The following is a 19,520-nucleotide window of genomic DNA, read 5'->3' on the forward strand; positions in this document are numbered from 1 at the left end:
GTTATAAACTTCTGTGAAGCACTTGGGGGTTCAAAGTGCTCACCACACATCTAGATAAGTTCCTTAAGGGGTCTAGTTTCCAAAATGGTATCACTTGTGGGGGGTTTCCACTGTTTAGGCACATTAGGGGCTCCCGAAACGCGACATGGCGTCTGATCTCAATTCCAGCCAATTCTGCATTGAAACAGTCAAACGGTGCTCCTTCACTTCCAAGCTCTGCGGTGCACCCAAACAGTGGTTTACCTCCACATATGGGGTATCGGCGTACTCAGGAAAAATTGCACAACAAAATTTGTGGTTAAATTTCTGTTTTTACCCTTGTGAAAATTAAAAAAAATGGTTCTGAAGTAAAATGTTTGCAAAAAAAAGTTAAATGTTCATTTTTTTCTTCCACATTGTTTCAGTTCCTGTGAAGTACGTAAAGGGTTAATAAACTTCTTGAATGTGGTTTTGAGCAGCTTGAGGGGTGCAGTTTTTAGAATGGTGTCACACTTGGTTATTTTCTATCATATAGACCCCTCAAAATGACTTCAAATGAGATGTGGTCCCTAAAAAAAAATGGTGTTGTAAAAATGAGAAATTGCTGGTCAAATTTTAACCCTTATAACTCCCTAACAAAAAAAAATATTGTTTCCAAAATTGTGCTAATGTAAAGTAGACATGTGGGAAATGTTATTTATTAACTATTTTTTGTGACATATCTCTCTGATTTAAGGGCATAAAAATACAAAGTTTGAAAATTGCAAAATTTTAAAAATTTTCGCCATATTTCCATTTTTTTCATAAATAATCGCAAGTAATATCGAAGAAATGTTACCACTAACTTGAAGTACAATATGTCACGAAAAAACAGTCTCAGAATCAGTGGGATCCGATAAAGCGTTCCAGAGTTATAACCTCTTAAAGTGACACTGGTCAGAATTGTAAAAATCGGCTCGGTCATTAAGTACCAAATTGGCTCTGTCACTAAGGGGTTAAAAAGAAAAAAAAAGTCCTGCATGCACTAAATAATAGAAACCAGAATGGCCCCATAATAACCAATGAGGCCCCTCTAAACGTAAGCCTAACTGATGCAATGGATCACTTTTGCACACGAATTCCCTTTGTCTGTCACTAAAATGGAACAGATAAATTAAATGTGTAAATTGACACGTGGACAGATCCTCCTAGGTGTGTACTCTATGGGAGCGGTAATAAGGTTCATATAGAAGTACATGCTATATAGAAAAAAATATGTATTTTTCTGTATGTATTACACAGAAAACAAGCCTCTATATGCCAATGTCGTTCCATGCTCCATATTTCCACCGCAAAAAAAGTTCTGACAAGTTTCACCAGATGCAGTGTGTATGGAGTAATGCTTCAGCTCTGTGTAACCTGTACGTCTACATTTTTAATGTAAAGCCATAGATAGGAGCAATAGAAGAATGATGCTACAAGGTAATTAAATTACGTTTGCGACATTTCATTCAATATATTTTATTTAGCAGCAATTTTAGTGTCGTTGGAATATGTATGTGCATCAGACTGTTCTAATCTGCCATTTATTAATAATTTATATGAAGATTTTTGATTACAGGAGCAAGTTAATTGTGGAGGCACTTAGGATGTTTAATATTAGAAAGCCACTGAAGCCTTTTAGTGCCATTCTTTAGAGAGATATTTTTAGGGGAACTATGGCATCAAAAGTGTAATACCAAGCACTATTAAAGGGAATCTGTCAGCTGAGTCCTGCTGTTCAAACCATGGGCACAGGAATCAGAGCCTGGCTGTATGATCACATGACTGGGTACCAATGGGACTTGTGAGGCACTCCCGGCTGACGCATGTTAAATTCTTAACAGCCATGGGTGGAGCTCCGATCCTCCCATGGCTGTTAAAGGCACATGACAGCTGAGTTATACGACCGTCTGACTCTTCTCTTACACAGGATCATTGTATTTCTGGAATGTTTTTGCTATAATGGTGGACAGAATAGTTCTGTAGCAATATTAATAATGATATCTTTTACTATAGGTGGTGAAGTTTACCAAATCATTTGAGCTGCTTTCTCCTAAGTGTAGTGCTGACGCAGAGAGCAGGTAAGCCTGACTGATTCTATGCAATGTTTAATGAATGTATGTAATGTGTAAAAGTATCAAGCAAATCAGCAAAGAAAATGTGGGTTTTCATTTCAGTGTCCCCTCACTCTCATGACTACGTCACCACATGAATAAAGCTGAATCAAGAAGTGCCATATATACTCGTGTATAAGTCGACCCGAGTATAAGCCAATGCATCTAATTTTGCCTTGAAAAACTTGGAAAACGTATTGACTCGAGTATAAGCCGGGTATGCATTGTCCCCTCATCCCTGTCCTGGTATGCATGGCTCCTCCATCCCTGTCCTTCTATTCATGGCTCCTCCATCCCTGTCCTGGTATGCATGGCTCCTCCATCCCTGTCCTTGTCTGTATGGCTCCCCTTCCCTGTCCTTGTATGCATGGCTCCCCATCCCTGTCCTTGTATGCATGGCTCCCCATCCCTGTCATTGTATGCATGGCTCTCCATCCCTGTCCTGGTATGAATAGCTCCTTATCCCATATCCTTGTATGCATGGCTCCCAATCCCTGTCTTTCTATGCATGGCTCCCCATCCCTGTCCTTCAATGCATGGCTCACCGTCCCTGTATGCATGGCTCCTTATCCCCCATCCTTGTATGAATGGCTCCCCATCCCTGTACCCTTGTATGCATGGTTCCTATATAAAAAAAACACATTCTACTTACCTTCCCTGAGCACCCTTGCTGCATCTCATTCACGTGGCCCCACTCATTAAGGTAATGAATATTCACTCCACGCCTATGGGAGTGGAGAGAGGTGAATATTAATTACCTTAATGAGCGGGGGACATGTGATCACTCGGCCGTAAGAGCTGCTGGCACCAGAACGAGATGCATCGAGGGCGCTCATGGAAGGTAAGTAGGATGTGTGCTGGAAGCCGGCGGCTGCAACTGTGCGTGTTATAAGAGAAATTAATATTCACTTCCAGCGCAGTGAATATTTATTTCTCTTTCGTAACGGGCACAGGGTTTAGCTGCAGCTGCTGGCTCCTGCCTCTGTGACCCGCTGCTTTGCCGCTCCCCCTCCCCGGCCATCTTTCTGGGACAATGATTTGTGTGTAAGCCGAGGGGGGCGTTTTCAGCACAAAAAAATGTGCTGAAAAACTCGGCTTATACACGAGTATATTTGATGTGTGCTATGTATGTCAGGTTTCATAATGCACAGAGCGGTTCAGAATGATGTGATTCCTTGCCGTTCTCTCGCCATCATTGTACACATATGGTGGTAAGCACCTATGTTTCTGAAGAGCGCTGCAATGCTTTGTTTTCTGTGATGTTACACAAAATGTGAGTACTCATTGATTTCCATTACAAAACTGTAAAGAGCTTATAAAATATTTATATGTTTTCGTTCTGTCAGACAGCTAAGTACTTTCCAGGATATGTTGTACCCGGTTATCTAAAAGAAGTGGGAATATGTGAGATCAAATAAATTCCCAGCTCTTTCAGTTACATAAAGATTGGTTTGGAGAAACTTAAAGAAGAATCCCGCTCGATACAAAAACAGAACAGTAATTAGATAGATAATAGATAGATAGATAATAGATAGATAGATAGATAGATATGGGATAGATATTAGATTGTTATCCGTGTGCAGTGCGTATACAATCAGTTTTACACAGCAGCAAGTATTAATAATTTTTCAGACCATTCACAGTTCCCTAGGTTACAGAATTGCAATGTATCCATAAAAATCAGATGCTATACTGTGGCTCCGTATAGCATCTGATTGTTTTTTTAGTGTATGAATGTAGGATGAATTGTTCACGTCTTGGAAGTATTCCCTTCCCAATGTTTAGTATGAACTTCTTGAAAAATAGAGCAAAGTGTTACTAATAATTTTTTCATACATATGTACTTTTAGATAGCGATAGATACATAGATAGATAGATAGATAGATAGATAGATAGATAGATAGATAGATAGATAGATAGAAAATAGATTGATAGATAGACAGACATGAGAAGATGCATTTTAGATTGATGATGCATGGATACATAGAAGATAAATAAACAGATATTAGATAAATAGAAGATATTTTGATAAATAAGGATAGATATTTGATAGATAGATTTTGTATATATAGAGATGATGAATGTCTATGTACAGTCATGGCCAAAAGTTTTGAGATTGACATAAATTTTGGTTTTCGCAAAGTTTGCTGCTCCAGTGTTTTTAGATCTTTTAGTCAGATGTTTCTATGGTTACTGGAGTACAATTATAATATTTTCATAAGTTTTTCAACTTTTATTGACAAATACATCAAGTTTATGTCAAGACTATTTAGTGTTAACATATATTTTTCATGACTTCTGCAATTTGCCCTGGAATTGCTAGATATCAGCTTCTGGACCAAATGCTTACTGATGGCAACACATTTTTGCATAATGAAAGCTTGGAGATTATCACAACTTCTGTGTTTTTGTTTGTTTTGTCCACTCTCTGTCTGAGGATTGACCACAGGTTCTCAATGGGATTGAGACATGAGGAGTTCTCTTCACTGAGTCACTTAGTTATGAATTTTGCCTTGTGACGTGGTCTCCATGATGCTGAACAAAGCATTGGTCATCACCAAACTGCTCTTAGATGGAAGGGAGAAGTTGCCCTTGGAGGATATCTAGATCCCTTTCTGTATTTATGGCACTGTTCTTAGGAAAAATTGTGAGTGAGCCCCCTCCATGGATGAAAAGTAACCCAATGCATTAATGGTCTCAGGATAATTTACTGTTGGCTAACACATGACTCATGGTGGTGCTCATTTTTTCTTATCTGGACAATCATATTTCCAGGGGAGCCAACCAGTCTGAAGGGGGCTTCATCAGACAAAATAACTTGGCAGGAAGTACATGAATTGGACTGCCGATGTCCGGACTACAGTTCTTTTTTTTCTGATGAAGGCCCCATCAGAGTGTTTAGGGCAGCCTGAAAAATTATTATCCGGACAAGAAAAGGTGAGCACTACCATGGGTCCTCCCTTTTCTTCCATCTTCCCCTTTCCATAATGAGCAGTATCCAGGGCTGTGGAGTCGGTAAGCCAAACCTCCAACTTCAACTTCTCAATTTCCATGACTCCGATTCCATCAAAATGGGCTCCGACTCCACGACTCTGAAGCCCTGCCAGGGCTGTGGAGTTGGTAAGCCAAACCTCCGACTCCTCAATATCCATGACACCGACTCCATCAAAATGGGCTCCGACTCCACAGCCCTGGCAGGAACTGTCACTTCATTGCTCAGGCGGTCAAAGTCTTTGCGAAAGATAGAATTCACCAATGGATAAAGGGTGAATGATCCAGAAGGTGAAATAAGCAGATTTCCCTAATAAGAGATATTATGAAGCTTCTTCATTTTACTATTGCTTAGTTATACAAAACAAAAACAAAAACTACTCTTTAAATTTACAGCCATGAAATCTTTGTAATCAGATTTTACTAAGGATGTAGGTGATCTAAAAAGTGGCATGGTCATAAGAAGCTCTGATCCTAAAATTTAGCTAATTAAATCCAAGTCCACTGTAAACCATCCTGTACTAATTGCTAGACTAAATGAAGTGCTGTAGGAGCATTCCGATACCCCGACATTTCTTTTAGGTAACAGAATTTGCCAAGTATGGGAAGAACATTTTACAAGTGACATAATAATGAATCTCGGGTCTCAATGAGTTAAGCACAATGGAAAATAATAAAAGTCTATGGTTCTTCCGACTTCACTGGTCGTGCAAAGTCATAAAGCTGAAGCTGTGCTAGGTCTAAATCTAAGGAATAAATCTAGTACGAGGGAAAACTGCAAGACACCATCAAAAGTAATAAGGGTAAATGTTCAACTGGGGTTTATATAAATGTCTCCCATGTGCACTCCCGGGCTTCTATGTCAGGTCGGAACTACAATAGAATAAGTGATTTTTTTTCTCAGAAATATTCTGCTAACTTTTCCATAAATACACCATCGCTGGTGAAGCTGGGGGCGGTAAATTCTACCTGTTTATTGATTCTCACTGATATTTTATTCTTCATTTAAGAGTAAAATGAATGACAGTAGTAAATTAAAACTGTCGTATATGAGAAAATGCAGCAGGGACAATCTGTGTAGTTCATTGCCTCTGGTACTGAAAAATTAGCAGTTTGGACCATTTCGACAACCTACGTCAATAAGTCCTGTACGAAAGTATGAACATCACAGACAGACGAATCCTACATCTGGATAATTTCTTTTAGTCAGAGCTGATAACTTCCATAAAAAGCTGCCCCTGCTCTGGAGGACTCAATACGGCGATGTATTATATGGTGGCTTATTTGTTAATTGGTGCCATAAAATATTAGATTTACCAGGAGGCACCTGGTGTATGAGAAATGCATTGACACTTCCAAAAGTAATATCAGCTAACAGGGCCGGCTCCAGGTTTTTGTGGGCCCAGGGCAAAAGAGTCTCAGTGGGCCCACATACCACGATTCACGATGCACAGATGCGGAGGTGAAATATAGATATACTACACATGGCCTAGCCTTCCCCCTCATCCTTCACATAGGCAGATCTGCACACACAAAATACGCAGACAAGCACACACACACACACACACACACACTACGTAAACATACATACAGTACGCAGACATGCACAAACATACAGTACGCAGACATGCACACACACACAGTACGCATACATGCACACACACAGTACGCAGACATACACGGCACACACATACAGTAAAATACGCAGATATACATATACAATACACAGACATGCACACACACAGTACGCAGACATGCACACACGCACAATACGGAGACATGCAGAGCACGCACATACAGTAAAATACGCAAACATACACACACAGAGCACGCAGACATGCACACACAGAGCACGCAGACATGCACACACAGAGCACGCAGACATGCACACACACAATATGGAGACATGCACAGCACACACATACAGTAAAGTATGCAGATATACACATACAATACGCAGACATGAACACACACACACAATACGCAGATATGTACATACATACACTCACCGGCCACTTTATTAGGTACACCATGCTAGTAACGGGTTGGACCCCCTTTTGCCTTCAGAACTGCCTCAATTCTTTGTGGCATAGATTCAACAAGGTGCTGGAAGCATTCCTCAGAGATTTTGGTCCATATTGACATGATGGCATCACACAGTTGCCGCAGATTTGTCGGCTGCACATCCCAAAGATGCTCCATACAAGGCAGGATGGATCCATGCTTTCATGTTGTTTACGCCAAATTCTGACCCTACCATCCGAATGTCGCAGCAGAAATCGAGACTCATCAGACCAAGCAACGTTTTTCCAATCTTCTACTGTCCAATTTCGATGAGCTTGTACAAATTGTAGCCTCAGTTTCCTGTTCTTAGCTGAAAGGAGTGGTACCCGGTGTGGTCTTCTGCTGCTGTAGCCCATCTGCCTCAAAGTTCGATGCACTGTGCGTTCAGAGATGCTCTTAAGCCTACCTTGGTTGTAACGGGTGGCGATTTGAGTCACTGTTGCCTTTCTATCAGCTCGAACCAGTCTGCCCATTCTCCTCTGACCTCTGGCATCAACAAGGCATTTCCGCCCACAGAACTGCCGCTCACTGGATTTTTTTCTTTTTCGGACCATTCTCTGTAAACCCTAGAGATGGTTGTGCGTGAAAATCCCAGTAGATCAGCAGTTTCTGAAATACTCAGACCAGCCCTTCTGGCACCAACAACCATGCCACGTTCAAAGGCACTCAAATCACCTTTCTTCCCCATACTGATGCTCGGTTTGAACTGCAGGAGATTGTCTTGACCATGTCTACATGCCTAAATGCACTGAGTTGCCGCCATGTGATTGGCTGATTAGAAATTAAGTGTTAACAAGAAGTTGGACAGGTGTACCTAATAAAGTGGCCAGTGAGTGTATATTTGAAGGCAAATACACAAAAATACATAAATATATACAGTCATACACACTGATATACACACAGACATGCACATCATACATGCATGCATACATTGACAGACACAAGCCTCACTCACCTCCCCCTGGCTTGTCGCTCATCAGGCTGCTCTGGTATGTGGCTATGGAGGGCGCGCTGTTTGATGTCAGTCAGACATGGCCGCACACAGTGCACTCTGAAACTGTGTCTGCTACTAAATGGTGCGGTCAGGCTGGCACTGTGCCTTTAACTTTGCTTGTGTGTCTGCCCGGCCGCGTCATTACTACAGCTGCAGAGTGCACTGTGCGCGACCATGTCTATTTAAGTGACGGCTGAGCACAAGTACTGCCGAAACTGCTGGGGGAGCGGCCAGGGCTTCCTTTTGTCCCGGCCACCAGTGGGCCCCCCATTTGTTCAGGGCCCCGGCAGTTGCCCGGGTACGCCAGGTGCTGACGCCGGCCCTGTCAGCTAATTGCTGCAGGTTTCAGCATCTGAATCGGTGCTGATCCCATTTTCTGACATTAATGGCATTTCCATCGGATGCATGTTTGGCAAACGTTAATTCTCCCATAGAAGTCAATGGAGAAAGCCGCACATGTATAGCCACCTCTCCTTTCTCAACGGCACAAAATGGGGCTCTGTTGTACAGTTGGTGCAGGTCTCGGTAGTGAAACCTAAGTCTATTGTATATTTTAAAGGGTTGTCTACTACTTGGAAAACCTGGTCTCAATCAGCATGTTTACCCACAGCATAATAACACCAACACATACTCACCTCCAGTACCGGTGCCATTCCAGCCTGGCGCTCGCATCACATTGTTATGTCATATGATCCTTGCTCCCAATCATCACTGACTTCACTCTCCCCACCTATAGATCAAGTAAAACATCAAGAGTAAGTGAGCGGTCAGCCGTAGCTATGACTTTCTCTTTGTGTCTGATTCATCCAAAGGCGGGAAGAGTAAAGCCAGTGCCGATTGGGCTCAAGGATCATGTGACATAACAATGTTAAGAGATCCCTGGGAGAGCTAGTGCTGACATTGCTGAAATGGCGCCGGTACAGAAGGTGTGTATGTGTTCTTATTTTACTAGGGGCAAACATGCTGATTGAGATGCGGTTGTCCGAGTAGTGGACAACCCCTTTAAGGCTCATTCTGTAGATATGCCATAACTGGAAATACTCATTTAACACCAATAATGAATATAAGAACAAATACTACTACTACTAATAATAATAATAATAATAAAGAAAAAGGGAAAAATGATAATTCATTATCTAACTCTATACAAACCATAACATCATAATGACTTCTCAGGATGCCATGGAGACACAGTATGTGCCACTTCTGCATGCTCTATACTAATGTGATTAGTAATGGAGATCTAACAATAGTAACATTACATTTCCAAGTTTTGTCCTCCTTATTTCCTACTTAAAATAGATTGTTGGCGCCCTCAACTTAATATTTGGTTGCACATCCTTTGGAATAAAAAACTGCAATCAATCATCAGCTCATCTGGTATTTTGGACCACTCTTCTTTTGCAAACTGCTCCAGGTCCCTCATATTTGAAGGGCGCCTTTAACCAAGAGCAATTTTAAAGGGAACCTGTCAACAGGATTGTGCACAGTAACCTACACAAAGTGTCAGGTCGGAGCCGTAATACGGATTAAAATTATACCTTGGATGATGAAATCCGTCTTGTGGTTGTTGTTTAATCTTTATTGGTAGTTTTGAGTTAATGATCTGCTCGTGCTCCGGGTCGGCCTGTGGGGGGTCTTCATGTGGTGCTCTGATTAGGTATTTGCAACACCCACCAGGGCCGTGGGGTACTCGGAATCGGGTCGCACAGTTCTTTGGGAGTGCAATAAAAATGCAAAGGGAAAGTTATATGGGATTGATTTGTGACACCACCCATGGTGTTCGGCAAGGGATGGCTGACGCGGGGGGTTCAGGTCCACTGGGGCCAATGGTGACGCAGCAAAGATGGTGCAGCTCCCCTTGGGTAGAGCGGGATTCCAGGCCAGATATAACAGGTGGTTCAGGTGGTCATGAAAGTTGGGGTGCGGAGAATAAGCAAGGGACACAGAAAAGTACAGTTTCCTTTACCTTTATTTCTTGGAAAATGAGCATGCCATCCAGGGTATCAGTTACCGATGACAGAAGTAGTCTGGCTAGCCTGCAAGCATTCAGGGGGTCCACCCTACCAGGTGGTTTTGGAGGCCTTCCTGTTGTGCTCCCTTTTAAAGTCCCTGCTGCCTGTAGCTAAGCTGCGGCCCTGTCCTGCATGTTGGCTTTGTCCTGTATGGCAGACAGTGCAAGCCTATCACGGGCACTGCATTTTTACTGGCAGCCCCGGGCTCTTGGTCTGCTGTGGTGCCTCTGGGTGTTCGGCGTGGCCGGGGAGCTTACAGTCTCCTGCCCTCCAGATTTTGCTGTCGGGGCGTACAGCCAAGGACTCTGGCATCCTTCTTGTCACCGCTCCGCTCTGGGGTCAGCTCTGATGCAGCTGCAATTAACCCTGAGTCCTTGTCTCCGCTCCTCTCTCTCCCCTCTCCTCACACACTAACTCTCTAACAGACTACAGTAACTCCTCCTCCCGACCAGAGAGAGCAGCTCCCCAGAAGTCGGGTCTAGAGCTCCCCCTTCTGGCCTGGAGCAGGGATTGTGATGCATGCTGTGTATTACCTGACATGGGGACCTCTTCCTGCTTCAAGGCATGACATCACCCTTCAGACTAAGGCAATGTCACCGTGGCAACCGGACTCTGTGGTGCCACATCAGTATGGCTTCTGGCAGGTCACTGATTCCTCACTGACTTGTCCTCTATTTTACATAATGAATATAATAGTTTTTGAATTAGCAAATACATAAAAAAAGTAAAACATTAAAATATGCTGTCCACTTTGTTCCGTCTTTTTGATATATAGTATTAAAAGTCATATTTTTGTAGATTTTTTTAATATTATGTTCTTAAAAGGTCATAAAAGATCTCCAGGCGAAATTTCCACATTAGATACTTTTTTATTAGGCAATTTCTTACTATAACTTGGGTATGTACGAGTGATTGGTGAGTTCCCTGCAGTTGTGTGTACCCAAGTAATGGTAAATCATTGCTAAAAATGAAATTCCCCAAATTTTCATTTAACATGATTGACATTTCTTCACTTTAAATAGTCTGTCCAGAATTGGAAAAATGCTTCTCAGTTTGTTTTTTTAGCTCAAAAACATTCCCGCTAGTGTCCACGGGTAGAGTCTGAAATAGCAGGCAATTTCCATTAGGTACTCTCACACTTGCACACAGTGGCTTGCGAAAGTATTCAATCTCCTTGACATTTTTCGTGTTTTGCTACCTCACAACCTGGAATTTTACTGTTTTTTTTAGGGTTTGCATCAGTTTATGTAAAGAACATGCCTACAACTGTGAACATTTGGTTTTCTTTTTATTGTGAAGCAAACAACAAATATGACAAAATAATTGTAAGTTTCAGCGTGCTTAACTTATTAACCCCCCTAAAGTAAATACTTTTTAGAACCTCCATTTGCAGCAATTACAGCAGTTTTTTTCTGATGAACAGCAATCTTCAATTCTGGCCACTGATTCTCAATTAGATTAAGTTCTGGACTTTGACTAGGCCACTCTAAAACATTTACATGTTTCCCCTTAAACCACTCAAGTGTTGCTTTAGCAGTATGCTTTGGGTCATTGTCTTGTTGGAAGGTGAACCTCTGTTCCAGTATCAAATCACTGACAGACTGAAACAGGTTTTACCCTGTATTTAGCACTATCCAACTTTCCCTCGACTCAGACCATTTTCTCTTTCCCTGCTGCTGAAAAACATCCCCACAACATGATATTGCCACCACCATGTTTCACTGTGGGGATGGTGTTCTTGATGGTATGAGCTATGTTGGTTTGGTTCCAGACACAGCATTTACCTTGGTGGACAAAAAGTTCAGTTTTGGTCTCATCTGAAAACAGCACCTTCCTCCATACATTTGAGGAGTCTCCCACATGTCTTTTTGCAAACTCAAAACGAGCCTTACAATTTTTGTGTGTAAGTAAAGGCTTTTTTTCTGCCCAGTCTTCCTCTTTGGAGTGTATGGCTTATTGTGGTCATATGAACAGATACTGTCGGGAATTGGCAACTCCTTCAGGTTTACCTTTGGTCACTGTGTTGCCTCTCTGATTAATGCACTTCTTACCCAGGCTGAGAATTTTGGTGAGTGACCCTCTCTTGCAAGGTTTGTTGTGGTATCATGTTCTTTCCATTTGATAATAATGGATTTGATGTTGTGTCGGGTGATCATCAGAAATTGGAATATATTTTTATAACCCAACCCTGACTTTTCAACAACTTTGTCCTTGACTTGTTAGGAGATCTCCTTGGTCTTCATGGTGTTGTTTGGAGATCTCCTTGGTCTTCGTGGTGTTTGGTTAGTGTTGCCTCTTGTTTAATGGTGTTACAGCATCTGTGGCCTTTCAGGAAAGGTAAAGTGTATATACTGACAGACATGTGACACTTAGACTGCACACAGGTGGACTTCCTTTCACAAAGCAAGTGACTTATGAAGGTAATTGTTTGCACCAGAAATTTTTAGGGGCTTCATCGCAAAAAGGGTGAATACATATGCACATGCTAATTTGTAGTTATTTGATCCCATGAGTTTAATTTATGTGTTTAATTTTCTTACTTCACTTTATTAACTTACACTATTTAGAGCTGATGCATCACACACAAATAGGAGCATACAAATATTTAAACACAGGTTGTAATGTAACAAAATAGGTAAAAAGTCAAGGGGGTGAATACTTTTGCAAGACACTGTAGATTCAAATTGTGCGTGCTGCGATTTTTCCTCGGACAGACTCTGTATGAGGAAAAATTGGACATCTGCACGTCCCCATATAATAACATTGGTCCGAGCTCCATATGATGTTTTGTCGGATCGAACAAAGACCGAAAAACAGTCGTCTGCACTAGTTCGAACTGTAATACCAGAAATACCAATGCCAGGAATGGAAAGGCAACCTCTTCTAATAAAGGAATAGTTCACACTGGATTCTGAAAGCAACATAAGTTGTCTTCCATTGTAAATATATTTTATTGCATTTGTTTTTGCACATTAACATATCTTGATTTTATAACTTTTTTCATGTGAATTACTTTTTATTACAACTGGTATCTGTCTTTTTTCTTTCCCGTCCCATAGTTTTAAAGACAGCCTAGAGAAATCCTCATATTCTGACTGGTTAATAAATAACAGCATAGCTGAATTAGTTGCTTCCACGGGTCTTCCAGTTAACATAAGTGATGCCTATCAAGACCCTCGCTTTGATGCAGAGGTAAGTGGACCAACATACAGAACACATTCTTACAGGTTATTTATTCAGCAAGGTTTCACCCCCCCCAAACTAAGAGGTGACGCTGGGCGGAGACAGAGGCTGGAGTGACAGAGGCTTGAGATCTACCATAGCTCTTCAGCCTCATTTGCATATCAATTCCAATGCTGATTTCTCAGTAACGGAGGAACGGATTGTCCATGTTAAGGTATTGATGGACTGGTATTTGATAGAGCTGCATGCACATACAAATAGTTTAGGGGTGAAATCATGTTGACATATTTCCTTTAATGTCAACGCAGCATTATCACAGGTGAAGAAACATTAAGCAGTTCTAATAAAGAGCTATCTATATAATGCAGGGACCTGCAGCTTGTCCAGGACCAGAGACATTTCTTGCAACCACCCTCTTCATGAGAAAGCACTGAGGTGAAGATTCTGACCAGAAGACCCCCTATATTAATTCAGAATTCCCTAATAGGGTCTATGAAGACAATTAAAGTAGCACTCTGATAATTGTTTTTGCATATATAATACTAACTGCCAGATTATATTGTAGTTGTGTAATTTGTTTCATCCCAGCTCAGCTTCATCTATACATTTTAAGCCTTTATTTAGAGACAGCAATGTCATGTGATCTGCGGTCTGACCACCAGTCCATTACAAGCACTAACATGCAGACAGGAAGTCAGTCTCTGACTTCCTGTAAGTAACAGGATGACATACATCATCACCTATAAAATCCCTCCCAGCAGCTCTCAGGCACCACCCCTCTCACCTAGCTCTGCCCTCTTTGTCCCATTTCTATGTAGATAAATATATTAATTAGGGAGATTTATATAATGGTCTAAAAGAGAAACTGTCTTTGTTCCCTATAGTAATCAATCACAATAAAGCTTTCATTTTGTATTCTGCTCTTAAAAATGAAAATCATGGTTGATTGCAATGGGAAAAAACAGTTTTTCTTTTAGACAGTTTTCATAATTCGACATTTCTGAGATACCAGTGAGATACCAAGTGATTCCATACAATTGCAGTTATAGACCTTCCCTCATTCACACTACCTGTCTACATCTATAAGTGCTGTATGTAGAATTTCCAGCATTTTCTATAAAGTGCTCTTTCACACTGCTAAAAGCTGTCAGGGAGAAACTTATCACAAGCAGGAGGCAAAATAGACAGGTTAAAGCTGCATCACATAGGATATACAAAGACTGTGCAGTATGAGTCAAGCGGCAGATACTTTATCTCACTGATGGATTACTGGCTGCTATTAGATAGGAACGAAAAAAGCCAAAAGGTATATATCAGAAGTGAAGATGTTGGCAAACATTCCACAAGTGGCACAGAAATGCTAGTTACACATGGCATACAAAAGAGCCTCTCTATTCTTTATATTCTTTAATAATAACCTATGCTTCACTGTATAGGCAAAAAAACAAACATTTTTGTTGTGCTGCTTTAAGTTTATGAAAAGATTTGTTCAGTTTTGAACCTAGAAACAAATTCAAATCTTGTTCAAAAGCTAGGATAGATAAAAAAAAAAAAGACATACGATTTTACATTACATTGATTAACAAAATGTTGCAAAGGTCTAAAAGAGCAATTTAAGGGAAACTGAAAAAAATGAATGTCAGTAGTAATCAAACTTTGCCCAAAGGTAATGTCAGGAAGCCAAACAGCATATGACATTTTTCTGGAGCTGGAGATGCTACCCTTCAAGATATGCTAAGTTAGCCCTTCAATTCTGAAGGAGTTAATTCAGCTGTCTCATCCCTGTATCACATACTGCTTAAACCAGTGCCAATATGTCGCTCTGCATCACTTTCATAAGAAAAAAAGAATGTGCAACTCAAACGCTTTAAAGGGCAGTAATTATTTTCAGGATTTAAGTCAGAAAAATGTTGACTTTTCATTGTGAATTTTGTGAGTCTCTCTTGTGCATGAAATCCAAAGAATCTAATAACATTGATTCACTAGGAAATCTGCACCCACTTTCACAAGTGCTCATAGTCCTAATCCTTATTTCACACTTATTACTGTACATTATGTCGTCATTAGATCTCTCTCTACTGGCCTTGTACCAGGATACTAAAACTTACCTTAAAAAGCTACAAATACCAAAGTGTAAATTATACTTAGACTTTTTTTCAGTTTGTGAGATAATTTAAGTCAAATAGACAAGATAATCAATCACAGGACTCATATAGTATAAGAACTCGTGCGGATGACCGTATAACTCGGATGAGTGCTCTCCGTGGATTTGAGAGATAGCACTCGTCCCATGTTATTCGATGAGGCCATGCACATGTCCAATTTTTTTTCTCGGGTGGCACTCGCCCATTTATGTCTATGGGTCCATGGAAAACATCAGACCGCATTCGAATGTGGTCCGATATTCACAGAGAGACTGGAAAGAGAAGACACTCAGATCACACTCTAATCAGAGTCAGATCAGAATGTGATTAGCGTAATCGGACTGATTTTTCTCACCCTAGCCTAAGGATTGTACTGCAGTTCCTTTTAGTCTAACAATCTAACAAATCTAACAAAGTCTACTGTGTCACTGTCCTGATAAGCCAACCTGTTGGACACCAGCTAGAGATATGTTGGCCAACGAGATGCACAATTGACTGTAGGTTTAATATAGGTTGCCTGATTTTGAAAACCCATTTTATATATCCTATTAGGGGACCCTGATTTATTTAATACAGGAGTTTTCTTCTTCAGTATTCTCATCTTTCTCAATTCTCAATCTTAGCAGATTCATTCTTAGAAAAAAAAGGTTGGAAAAATGCTTGGAAAATCCTTTCTTCCGAAAATACATACTTTGCTGTCCATATGAAAAATGCCTGGTGAAAAAGAAGTGCATGTCGCTTCTTTGAAGTGGATCCTAATGAAACCACCAAACTAAGCACTGTGAAATCTAAAGAATGAAAATAATGCTTCAGGAAAAAAAAAAACTTTTCCAAAAACTCTTCAGGACACATTTCAGAAAAGAAAAAGAAAACCTCAAAAACTTCCCCCCCCCAAAAAAAAAGAACTTCCTAAAGCCATTTCTGCATGAAAAATTAATTTTTGAATGCCTAAAAAAAAAAAAATTGTCCAATGCAGAGAACTTCTTTAAAGTAAATGTCCATTGTATAACACCATACTGCTTTTTTCATTATATCATTGTGGGCTCCAAGTTCACTGCATATACATAAAGTTAAAGGGGTTGCCCACAACTGGGACAACCCTTTATCGATCTGTATGTATGCCCTTTTTAAAATAACACCTATACTCACCTCTGGTGCCAGTGCCTTCCCAGTGGTGTCGGTATAAACTGCACGAGAGCTGTTGTCATGACTATGCTGCTGTCTGTTACACTCCTGCATTTTACAGGATAACAGTGTTCCAGTATGCTGTCAGGTGTGGGGTGCATCACACTCATTTATAGGCCACAGGCCTCTGCTGTCTCTAGTCCACCATCTTTGGAGCCACCAGACACAACTCAGAGGACCCAAAGTTAATTTCAACAAACAAAGGTTTACTAGTCAGTCCAAGTTCATCAGGCAGGAACACGTGGGATAGGGCACAGCACTTCATGTTCCTTACTTTCTTTGCACAGCACATCTTCATCCCACCATTTGTTCTACCTTGAGCATCCCTTTGCTCATTGACTGTTAGCCCCAGGGATCTCACTTCCTGGTCGGCAGTGCACCCGGGAACTGTTACCTTCCATCTTGGTGGGTCCCTGTCCATCTTTCTCTGTACACTAAAGGAGACAATGTGCCAGCAGCCCCTAGGTCAGACCTTGGGCTCTGGGTGTGACAGGGGAGTTTACGCGGGATACTAGTATGGCGTCCCACTGCCTCGAATGGTAGACACATGCTGACCCTAGCAGCCTACTAGACTTGAACTTGCTACTACACTTCTCTATCTCCTGACACTACCAGGAAGTGCCCACCTCTTATTAACACTAGTTCCCACCCATTGGGCTGGTTCTATCCATTACTATATCCTATACTTTCCTATCCTATAGAAAAAACTTGTTGTCCTTATCTTGTGTTCACCTAAACCACTTACTATATAAACAGTACTTATCTTATCCATAATCTAACCCTGTGCTTATCCAGCACTATGACCTACTCACATTGTACATTAACACTTTACATTAGTTATATGCTGTACATTACCACCATGCAATATAGAAGACGCACATCACTATTCACATTACATAGGGAAACCGCGTAACGCTTGCAGAAATAGCGTGATTGTTTTAATCAGGGGTAGAAAAGCAGCAGAACAGTCCATCATTATCACATTGGCACTGTCTCTTTCGGTGATTGTGTAGCAGTAAACCCTGACGCCTATCAATGGCCGCTTCACTCTCCCCGCATTCGGACAAATTGATTTATTTCGGAATGAAGTGAGAGCTGTTGCTGTCTCTCTTTCTACTGACGTATGTGATACGTCTGAAGGCGGGGAGAGTGAAGCGGACACTGATTGGCTGCAGGGTTTGCATGACGTCACACAGTTATGCGATCGCTGGGAGAGATAGTGCCAATATCGCTGGAACGGTAAAACCGGAGGAGAGTATAAGTCCAGTAGTGGACAACTCCATTAAATTGCCGCCATCACTAGGGGAAGCTTAGGAACTTGGTACATACTGTTTTACTAGTGAGTTCAATGTACAAACAGTATGCTATAAGTTTTGACGCCCCCATATCAGAGCTTATAGTAGCAAAAATACTTATTCTTTGCAAGTTGTTGGGTCAGGCCACTAGACCAAGTAGACCTTACAAAAAGCAACAAGACTATGATATCCAAAGGCTGTACAGAGCTACCAGTTCTCTACTTATGCACTGGCTTCTCTATAAAATATAATTTATCACAAATGAGTTGCTTGTTTACATGGGAGAATTACTAAATAATTCAGCAGTGTATAAATATACATTGTATTCTTGCCCCAACTCAACTGGTCATAGATCGTCTTGCTCTACGCATTTGCGTTTGTCGATGTCCCCAAGGACTGTATCTATGAAGCAACATTATGACAGTAAGTGAATGACTGACTTAATAGATAGTTTGACCTAAAGTTTGGTTTGAAATTTTCTCGGAGGGCATTTTATGTGCGCAACTTTCATACAGAGGTTTTATAGATTGAAATACAAACTGTGTGGGTTTTATTTTATTTTTTTACTTATTTGTAAAATATTCATTATACAACGAAATGAATGTTCCAAGAGAAAACATTGTGGTACAAACATACCCCTAGAATTTTGTTTCGTCTGTGAAAACATGTCAGAGCAAATTATGTCAACAGCTTCATTTTAGATGTAAATCCCGTGGCTGGCAAACACTGACGCACAGAGGAAGGCTTAAAGGGAATAGAAGTGACTTTTATCTGTCCATTGATATTTTTTGGAAAAAGTAACTCATACCTATTTTTCCTCTTAAAAGTTTAGAACTGCTGCGATGGGTTGCTCATTCACATAACAAAGTAATAAAACTGTTAGTAAATATGTTTAGCTTGTGATGCATTTCTGACAGTGACATTGATTTTTTGTGAACTTTTCCTTAAAATATTTTTCTTCTCTGAATGGGTTCAGCCTTTTTTACTATATCATTTTAGAACTCAGTTTTTCTAATACAGAGCTGCAAATCCTCATCAGCGTCCACTAGATGGAGCTAATGAGCTTACTGCATACTGGTGGAGTTATCCAGCCTTATGCTACAAGTCTGCAATCACTTTATGTGACTGCAGACTTTGGGATCCCCACATTGCGCACACTGTGTGCTGTGAGGATTCTCCAGTGTCGACACTGGAGGGCGGGCTGTCATGTGAGTCCAAGTATGTGATTTGCATACTTCTGGGCATATTCCAGCTAGACTTGTCTGTCCTCGCTCAATACACTTGCATTGAGCAGGTCTGCACCCATGTAGTTGTCTGTAGTGCAGCTTTCCTGCACAGATCTCCAGTCCATACAATGGCTGCTGGTGGAGGATCATGTGACCACACCTGTCCATTGGCCTTGTCCAATTGAAAACCTTACATGAGAAAACTGCCTTTCTATTGGAGGAGACTGGCGGACAGGTCTGGTCACATGCTCCTCCAACAGCCGCCATTGAATGGACCGCAGAACTGCACTAGCAAGAGCAGGAGGAGAA

General features: G+C 41.0%; 1 protein-coding gene across 1 annotated transcript in view; it reads left to right on the forward strand.

Moving 5' to 3' along the window:
* PDE11A (phosphodiesterase 11A) overlaps nt 1-19,520 on the forward strand; it is a 614,587-nt gene that overhangs the window by 362,107 nt on the left and 232,960 nt on the right. Inside the window, exons 5-6 of the mRNA XM_077272627.1 lie at nt 2,017-2,081; nt 13,238-13,370. Of these exons, the coding sequence (XP_077128742.1) occupies nt 2,017-2,081; nt 13,238-13,370 (198 nt within the window). The remainder of the gene's footprint in view (nt 1-2,016; nt 2,082-13,237; nt 13,371-19,520) is intronic.

This window comes from Ranitomeya variabilis, chromosome 7 (genome assembly GCF_051348905.1).
Source record: "Ranitomeya variabilis isolate aRanVar5 chromosome 7, aRanVar5.hap1, whole genome shotgun sequence".
Taxonomy (NCBI): Eukaryota; Metazoa; Chordata; class Amphibia; order Anura; family Dendrobatidae; genus Ranitomeya; species Ranitomeya variabilis.